Genomic DNA, 10,110 nt, shown 5'->3' with positions numbered 1-10,110 from the left:
TGTCATGGGTACGATGAATAACGGCATCCACTGCTATTTACGTGGTGCTAATCCCCTCCAGCTCTGCCCTCGGCAAATACATCTGCTGTTTTAACAGCAGTGGCAGGTGCTGCTTGTCGAGGGGGAGTCAACCCTTTCCCTGTACATTAGCAAATACTCAAGCTGGTGATGTTTAATCCGTGGATGTCTGCCATCGGTACAGTGGGGGCCGAAGCACGACTCCCAGCTCTTGTCAATTTCACCCCCACTCCTACACTCCACCCCCAATCACTGCAGTTTGCAGCTCAGGCAGGAGAAGAGGTGTCAGAGGAGAGAGGGAAGTTTGCACTGACACGCATGCCCACCAATGCCATTCAAATAACAGAACATCCAAGATTGCTCTAATTAGCAAAATAAACTGACATGCAGGTTTTGCCTTGAAAATCAGGGAGGTGCATTGCAAAACAGTGACATTTTCTTCTCAATTTTTTCCCTGAGGTTGACTCACAGAAGGAAGCTTTGTGTTCACATTGAGTGACCTGAAGTAGGGTTCCAGAGCAAAGCATTACCACAAGACACAGCATCCATTCCCATCACAGATGCTGCTTGACCCACTGAGCTTCTCCAGCACTGGGTGTTTTGCCAACATTCTAGTGTCTGCAGTTCCTTGAGTCTTGCTCTCTTTGCATTCTTATAGTTCTTTTAACATTCCTTTCAGAGAGTTCTTTACTGAAATTAGATACTTTTGAAGTGGGGTTAATTTAGAAAATGTGATTACCAATTTCCTCACAGATGGTTCTTACTGACAGAAATGGGAAGATGGCTGGGTCATCTGTTAATTAAGTTAATTAAAGTTTATAGAGACTACCCGTGGACCCACTGTGAGACCAGAGATCCCTGTTGTGATGCCAGTCAAAATGGCGATCTGAGTATGTCGGTGGGCCCGGCAACCCTCCCTCAACTGCGCACGCACGGATACCGCTGTGCAGGTGTGGCTAACAGGCCAGGAGAGCACTGCACAAGGCCCAGTGGGTAGAAAGTTAATTAAAGAGTTCATAAAGGGAATTACTTTGATAAAACGAACAAAACTTGCTACTGCACACCGCAGGCGAATGTGAGTAAGGCACCCCTAAAATTGTTGCGCTATCGTGTACCGTTTTGGCTGTATTTCAGGAACATACATACATACAAGATAAGACTTTTAATTTTATACTAGACCAAGTGGGACCCGTTGGGTCCCTGTCACAAGGGAGGGCTGGTCTCCAAACGCAATATTCCACCACTCACTCATAGCCCCCAACTGCGCAGGCGTGGCTGACGGGTTCCTGTTGTGATGTCAGAAATCCCCATTGTGACGCTCCTCCTCTTCACCCTCCCTCTTTTCTCCCCTCTCCTCCTCCCCTCCCCCACTCCTTCCCTCACCTCTCCCTCCTCTGCCTTTCCCCTACCCTCACTCACTCCCTCCAAAACCCCTCCTCTCCTGCTATCTCATTCCTCCCCACTTCACACCTCCCTCCTATCCCACCCCCCCACTCTCCCTCCTCACCTCCCCCACATTCCCCTCCCTACCCCCTCTTCTCCCTCAATCCTCCCAGTCTCCCACCTTACCTCCCCAGGATTTTGATGTAAACCACTGCCGGCACTGTTTTTCTCCACCATGTCGGCGACGGGAGGGGGGTGGGGGGGGGGGGGGTGCTGATCTTCTCTCTCTCCGCGCGGGCTCCAACCCCATCCTTGCCCCCGGTTCCACTCCTGGATCACATGCACACACAGGTAGGCAGACACGCACACACACACACACACACACACACACACACACACACACACACACACACACACACACACACACACACACACACACACAGTGACAGACAAGATGAAAGTTTTAATAAAATACACTAGACCGTCGTACGTCATCGGGTGGCGCTGCATGCGGCAGCCTCACCAGCAGCTGTCTGTCCTTTCACCCTTTTTGTTATTTTTAGTCTCTAAAAGTATGTTTCTGGAGGGTTTTTTATGTGGGGGTTGGGGGAAACTGTTTTCTCAGTCACTACATGGTCGAGGATGCGTCTATTCTCCGAGCCGCGTCTTCGCCTCCCCTCCCTACCAACTGTCTGGAGACCAGCCAGAGCTTCAGCAGCGGCGCAGCACTGGATTCCATCGTGGAGCGGGACGATGATGCCTTACTGTGTATTGCCGGATCTCCGGAGCGCTGGGACTGCTGTCTAACCCCGTGGAGCTGTGGTCTGCGGAGCTTCCAGCCGCGAGCGGCTCTGACTTAACATCCTAGGACCTCTCGCCGGGGATCGCCAGTGTTGGAGCTCCGTCCAGCTCGGCCTGTGGACTTAAGCTGCTGAGAGTGTTCTCCGTTCAGAAGCCGGAACTCCGATCATCCCGGTGAGAGGGCCTGAAGGTCCCGACCACGGGTGAACAAAGAAGAAGAGGACTGAACTTGCCTTCCCTCACAGTGGGAAACGTTGATTCTGTTGTGGGGATGTTCACGTTGGATTCTATCGTGTAGATTTATTTATTGAAATCATATTCTATGTCGCTCTTCCAGGGAGATGCTAACTGCACTTTGTTGTCTCTGTACTGTACACTGACAATGACAATTAAAGTTGAATCTGAATCTGTATTGTGTTCTTTTTATTCGTACGGCTGTATGGTAATTCACATCTCACTGTGCCAATTGGTGCAAGTGACAATAAATGCCTCCTGAACTCTCTTGAACTCTTGAAATCAAGTGGGACTTGTTGGGTCCCTGTTACACGAGAGGCCTAGTCCCCCAATGCAACACGTTCCCCCAACGCAATATTACACCACTCACCCATAGCCCCCACGGGAGACCTGGTCCCTCAAACAACCCGTTCCCCAAGGCAATATTCCACCACTAACCCGTTTCCCCAACGCAACCCGTTCCCCCAACACAATATTCCACCACTCACCCATAGACCCCACCTGTGCAGGGGCTGCTTATTTTGTCTTATTCACCCTCCCTCATTTTTAAACTTAAAAAAAAATGCAATTGCATTTGCCAGCCAGCAGAACTCAGTGTACTGTGACTTTTAAAAAATGCATTTGGACTTGCTAGGGCTAGCAGGACTCAGTGTACTTGGACAGCAAAGATGTTGTGAGCAGGGCTACAATCCCATTGTGACATCATAGCTACAGGGAAGAAATTTTTCTCAAGTTGGGATTTTGTAAATCTAAAAATGTTAATAACATGAAATATAATATAAATCTTAACTAAACTTGACACAAACCACCACAGTGAGTAAAGCGGTGCAAAAATCTTACGTTATCATGTACTGTTTTGCAGTAGTTCCTGGATCACGTGGATACGCGCGCATAGATAGATATATAGATAGATAGAAACAAACAAGATAAGAGTTTTAGTAATATATAGATAGATTGATAGATAATTGTCAACTAATTCCCAATAAACTATGTCCACTGCCTGACAATACAGAAACCCCTGGCTGATGTTACTTTCCTATCCAAGTGGGACACGGTGGAAGGCGATGTGGAAGGTGAGGTCACTAACCACGGTTAGTTTTGCACTGAGCTGCCACAACAGAATCAGATTCAGAATCACACTTTATTCGGCAAGTATGTTTTGCAACATACGAGGAATTTCATTGGCCAGGTCAGTCATACAATTAAAAGTAACAGATCACTTCAAAAACACATTTTAACATGAACATAAACCACAGTGACTCCTACACATTCCTCACTGTGAAGGAAGGTGAAATAAAGTTCAAGTCCTTCCCTTAGTTCTTCCTCGGTCGTGGGCCTCGAGCCCCCGTTGACGGGACGATCTTGACTCCCGTAGCCGGCGGCGTTCGGGCCCTCCGCATCGAGGCGATCTGCTCCTGCATCAGGGGGATGTCAGCTCCCCCGCGCCGGGCGATCGAACCTCGCGTTGGGGCTGGACGAACCTTCTGTGGCATTGGAGCCCCTGACTTGGCCTCACCCGAGGCTGCAAGCTCTTGATGGTAAAGTCCGCAGTGGCTGCGGTGGCTGTGGTGGGAGCGATCCCAGGCAAGGGATCAGCTCCGATGTTAAGTCCACGCCCCACGGTGGGGCTCACGACAGTCCGAGGAGGCTTCCAGCTCCATCGATGGAAGGCCGCAGAGCCCGGAGAATGTGATCCGAAAATTGATCACCTCCGGGAAGGTAAGAACCTGAAAAAAAAGTTTCTCCCGATCTCCTCCCCTTTCACCCACGTAAAACAAACCGAAGAACATTAAAACAAAACTAAAAAATAACAAAAAAGAGTGAAAAGACGAACAGACTTCCGGCAGGGCAGCCATCGCCCCAGCACCCCTGGAGGTACATGGCGCAGGCCTCTGCTGTCCTGATTACCAGATACTGTGCTGTGTTTTTTGACAGATTCTCCACTTTAAGTCTCTATCTGCAATTCTACATTAAACCCTATGTGTATGGTAGCGGCACGGTGTATAAACTGCCACAATTAATATATGACTTTCAGTTTGGATGGGTATGGAGCAAACGCAGGCAGATGGGACTAAATGGGCACTTTGGTCAGTACAGATGAGTTGGGCCATGGGGCCAGTTGTCCTGCTGTATGACTCAATTACTTGGATTAACAGCTGTGGAATTTAACCAGTGAATAATTTAGCATGTTGGTGGAAATATCACCACACGGTTGTTAAAAGGAAGACTATGTAATTATCAGATTGTTTGAGAAATCCACCTGGTTCTCTACAGTTCTTTGGGGGATGAAATTTGCTGTCCTTAACTCGGTCAGTTATAATGTGACTCCAGAACTATCTATATGGTTGACTGTGAAATTCCGTCTGAAGCACTAGCTGTACCCACTAGCACTTAGTTCATTGCTAAGCTCAAATGCAGCGCCAGCAGAATCACTTAGCATCGGCCTAGGCACCAAACATGTCCAGTCAGCCATGCAAAGTTCCACTGGGAACTGGTCTTTATTTAAGAGAGATAGTCCAAAGGCCAGTGAAGCAACTGTCTAATAGTCATAATAGCTCATGAACTAGCCATTTTGCCACCAGGAATAAAGGTAATGGCTTCACAGGAACACCACTGCCTGCAACTTACTCCCCCGAGTAGCACAACATTCCGACGGAAATATATCCATATCCGGAAGTGGCGGCGCTGTTGAACAGCTGCGGTTCGCCTGCAGTCCGCATGTCTTTACTTTTTTTTGTTGTTTTCTCTGTCTTGTTTTAGTCAAATTTTAGTTATTAGGCTGTGTTATGTGTGGTGGAGGGGGGCTGAAACGTGGTTTTCTGTCTCTCCCTTCGGGGGAATGCGACTCTTCTTGTCGTATTCCCCCATTCTCTGCCTCCGTCTGCGCCGAGGCCTAATGGCGGAGCTGGCGGCCTCCAACTGCGACCGACCTCGAGGCTAAGGAAACAGAGCCAGCCAGGACTCACCAGCGCGAGGCTGGCCGTCTTCGAGCTGCAGCGGCAGCGGCGGCGTTCCGGCATTCCAGTGGCAGCGGCACGACGCAGGGCTGAGACGGCGCTCTGGTGAGGGCAGCCCGGCATGGGGCTAAGACGGTGCTCCGGTGGCTGAGGCAGCGGCGACCTGAATCTGGGGCTCGGCCGCGGGCCAGTGGATGACATCGTCGGGAGCTTGCAGGTCACAGGCTGGTGCCTGTTTTCCGGAGCTCCCGCGGCAACAGCTGCGTCTGCAGGACTGGAGGGCGGCGGCTTCGACCACCCGGGGCCGCGGAGTTTGAAACGGCCCGTTCGCGGAGCTCGGTTGAGCCGCGGGACTGACTACCATCGCCCGGTGGGGTATCACCTCAGCGCAGAGGGAGAATGAGGAAGGAAGAGACAGTAACTTTAAGATTTTGCCTCCATCACAGTGAGGAGGTGCCTGGTGAACTCACTGTGGTGGATGTTAATTTGTGTTTATTGTGTGTTTTGTTGTTTATTATTATATGTATGACTGCAGGCAACGACATTTCGTTCAGACCAAAAGGTCTGAATGACAAATAAAGAATCTAATCTAATCTAATCTAATCTAAATCATATATCCCTGGTCCTTCCTTGTTACTGAGTCTAATCCTCTGCAAGATCACTGTGGGTGTAACTTCACCAAAGGTAACTTCACTGTGCAGGCAAATGGGGTTTATTTCATTTGGTGCTATGGTTGGCACAGACATTGAGGGCCGAAGGGCCCGTTCTTGTTGATGGGTACTGTTCTATGTTCTTAAAAGGTCGGCATTGATTCAAGAAAGCAGCCCAGCACTACCATCGCAAGAACAAGTAGAGATGATGTTCGGTAAATGCTGGCCTTGCCGCTGATGCTGAGATCCAGAAAATGAATAAACAAAATACCTCAGTGCGAGTCCAGTTTTTCATTCATGGCCAGTAATCTACAATATATATAAACCACCTGATTCCAGCTCATGACTCACTCTTATACTATCTATTATGCCAGATATTAACTGAGTAAATTCCCAATAGAAAAAGAGAGATAGAAATACAGAAAACAGAGCAGGCTATATGGAGCAAAACAAAGACCAGAACAAAATGACACTGGAAAAAGATAACAAGGTAGCAGTAGAACGAAGAGCTGACTTTCATCTCTGTATGGTGGGAGACAGTCTAACTTGGTTTGCTCTTATTCAAGGAATCATATTGCAATTTAAAAGTCTGCTATACAGTGACAGGGAAAAGAGATGGTTAGATGGAAAGTTCATTTAAAATATCTACTTTGGCTACATTTCTGGGCCCAGCACATTGATGCAATTTCAAAGAGACCTCGTCAATGTCTCTGCTTTCTTCTTCAGACTGAACCAGAAATATCACCCATCCATGTTTTCCGGGATACTGCCAACACTTTGTGTCTTTTTCTGTAAACCAGCATCTGCAGTTTCTTGTTTCTTCATTCTTCTCTAATTAGCAGATTGAGGAGATTTGGCAGGTCGACGAATACTCTACTAAATTTCTACAGGTGTACAGGTGAAGAGGAATATTGTATTGAACTTCTGCAGGTGTACAGTAGAGAATATACTGACTGGTGGCATCATGGTCTAGTTTGGCAACTCGAGCGTCCAGCAAAGAAGGTGATTTAACAGAGCGGTAGACATTGCCTGGTCCATTACAGATACTGATCTCCTCAACATTGAAGGGCTCTACAAGAAGTGCTGCCTCAAAAACCCACACCACCCTGGCCTCACTCTCATTTTGTTACTACCATCGGGAAGAAGGTACAGCAGCCTGAATACCCTTAACCACCAGATTCAAGAATAGTTTCTTCCCAGCAACCATCAAGCTCTTAAACACAGCATTACTCTAACCTCAGCAACTATAAAGTTCTATGGACAGTGAATTTAGTTGCACAACAGAATCTGCTGTTTGCACTATTACGGCTACCTAATTTTACAGCTATTAAATTATTGATTTTTTACATTATTATATTTTCATCTGTTTGTATTGCATTTACGGGCCTGCTAAGCTGCAGCAGGTAAGAATTTCATCATTCCATTGTTGGTACAAATGACAATTAAACACTCTTACTTCATAAAATATTTGTTTTTAAAGAAAATGTATTAAAATATTTAATAAGAGCAAATTTATGTATGAAATGTAATCTTGTATGAATGCAACTCTTGGGAAATTTATCTACACTTAAAAATCATTGCTGATTTGGAATATACATTCAGACAAAAGCATATATCCTGAGGTCTTAAAACCCACGAGGCTGAATAAATTAAAAAAGTAGTTTTACTAACAAACTGTCCGAATAAAGCCTTACAGTATTGGCTTGTGACTAATGCAAAGAACGCAGAACAACCATAATGTCGCTCAGTGATCTCATCAAATGCCAATTGTCACTGCGGACTTCTGACCTCTGATTCCGCCTTTTAAGGTCACTCTCTAACCTCTGACCTTCTCCCCTATATATTACTGATCGCTGGCAGGTTGCTTCTGACAGTCAAAATGAAGGGACTGGTCTCATTCAGTATCTTCCTCTCTCTTCTGATCTTTGTGACACCAGGTAAGTTCTTCTTTATTTAACTGGTGGTTGGCTGACAGCATTACCTGGGCTAACGTATTATTTTAGAACTGTAACTCTCTGCATGGTATCTACAAACTAGGAACATTAAAGCTGAATGAACGGTCCGGATTCAATCTCTAACCAGTGGAGCAGAAAGCAGCAGCTGCAATTATAAGCTTGCAACCAACTGTTCCTGTGAAAATATATAGCGAGGGTTCGCTGAAACCTTTGAAGTCTGAGCTCATAATTTGGGATTTATAAACCTTTTTTTTTGTTGTGCTCTCCAATTTTTGCTTTCTCAAAGAGTGTCAGGTTGCAAAGCCATGAACCGAGAGTTTGCAAAAGTGATTAGTCAAAGTGACTAAATGATTACATAATAGAATTTAATTCTCTGCATTAAACATAAAAGTGACTTTTCTGGCGGGTTGATGGACGGAGATGGAGGAGAAGATACCCTTGTGTGCCCTTGGGTTAATTTGATCTAGACATTTTGCTGTGGCTCATGTTCGAGTATTCTGGGTGGGTGTAAAGGAACTAAGTATGGAAATGGCTTTGTAACTGGACACCAGCCTGGCTGATTGCCATGCTATGCCATCAGCAGTTGTTGGCTTTATGTGCTATCACACAGGAGATTTATCCCATCTTCTTGACCATTTAAGGAGATCTTTTATTTTTTGAGAGAATTGAGATGTTTGAACAACTGAATCCAGCATTGCCTCCTCAAATACACCTGAAAACCCACATATTCTGAAATATGCAGAATATGAAACTTTGTTCTTAAAGAAATTGTGGTTTTTAGTCATTTATTTATACCTTTCTCCATGCAACTATCTTGGAAGTTACAGAATAGAGTTGATGTGAAAGTCCCAACCTCCCCAACACCTGCTTCATTCCATTGCCTTTTTCTAGAATTTTTGAATATCCATAACAGCTAACAAGTATGGTCACTGTTGGATGTATTAAATGCAGAAGCAATGTGTATTTGCAAACAATGATGTGATGATAAATCATCTAATCCATTTTTGTAGGACTTGGTTTAGAGATAAACATTGGTCTTTAAACCAAGAAAATTAATCTTCTTTGAAGAGTGACCAGGACCTTAGCTTATTGCCTGACAGCATCTCCAGAAGTATGCACTCTCTCAGCTTAGCATTGAAGTATTTGCCAGTTATGGTCTCAGTCTGTAAAGCAGGGATGTTAGCTTTAGATTTCCAAAGATACAGGAAACCAATAAACTGTCAAGCAAACAGCTGAGATAACAGCTGCAAAATGTAGCCAAATTAATTTAAAACAAATCAACTTAGGTTGTATTTCTTGCCTTGTGCTATGAATAATGAGTGTTGATGCTTATTTAGTAGTTGGTGGGCTCAGCACACTGTAGTGAAGGTCTAAGTTGCTTTTGATGCTATCACATCCTATGCATGTTTCATTGACTGAGTATTGCCCATGTAATTTATTGAAATACACTTTATGCAAGATTGCAGAACGGTAGCCTTGAATAGTTGGATGGCTTTCTTTCCTATTTAGCAATAAACTAAACTAAACCAAACTAAACTAAATAACTCTTTATTCCAAGACATCCTACAACTTGGTCTCAATCCTTCAGATGCAGAATGGGCCTCATTTTTTTCCATTATTTTTAAACCAAAGCAGACATCAATCAGAGAAGAAGTCAACAAACCCTTTAACACATAATTGGCAACCTGCTTCTGGCAATCTGTTTCAATAAAGCTGTCTTGCAACGTGGGATGTGAAGGCTTTGATGAACTAACAACAGAGCTAGCTTCACACAAGGTAGACACAAAATACTGGACAGTATCCAGCGGGACAGGCAGCATCTCTGGAGAGAAGGGATGGGTGATGTTTCGGGTCGAGACCGTTCTTCAGACTGGGGAGTGGGCGGTACAGAGTTAAAATGTAGTCAGAGACAGTACAACTGGTCAGAGAACTGGGAAGGTGGAGGGGATGGGGAGGGAAAGCAAGGGCTACTTGGAGTTAGAGAAGTCAATGTTCATACCGCTGGGGTGTAAGCTACCCAATAACTTTAGACAAACACTGTTTCCAGCCCCATCCAAGAGTTTTTATCTGGAATTCTGGGGAGAACATTGTGGTTCTCTGCTCCCATCATAG

At 45.5% G+C, this 10,110-nt stretch overlaps 1 protein-coding gene across 3 annotated transcripts in view; it reads left to right on the top strand.

Annotated features, from left to right (window-relative positions):
* The first annotated feature begins 7,565 nt into the window (after positions 1-7,565).
* srl (sarcalumenin) overlaps positions 7,566-10,110 on the top strand; it is a 58,854-nt gene continuing 56,309 nt past the window's right edge. For all 3 annotated transcript variants that reach the window (XM_055651533.1, XM_055651532.1, XM_055651530.1), the window contains exon 1: positions 7,566-7,980. In XM_055651533.1, coding sequence (XP_055507508.1) covers positions 7,923-7,980 — 58 coding nt within the window. In that variant the 5' untranslated portion in view covers positions 7,566-7,922. The remainder of the gene's footprint in view (positions 7,981-10,110) is intronic.

This window comes from Leucoraja erinacea, chromosome 20 (assembly GCF_028641065.1).
Source record: "Leucoraja erinacea ecotype New England chromosome 20, Leri_hhj_1, whole genome shotgun sequence".
In the NCBI taxonomy this organism is placed as follows: Eukaryota; Metazoa; Chordata; class Chondrichthyes; order Rajiformes; family Rajidae; genus Leucoraja; species Leucoraja erinaceus.
Note: the sequence above shows the minus strand (reverse complement) of the source record. Positions and strands in the feature narration are given on the sequence as shown.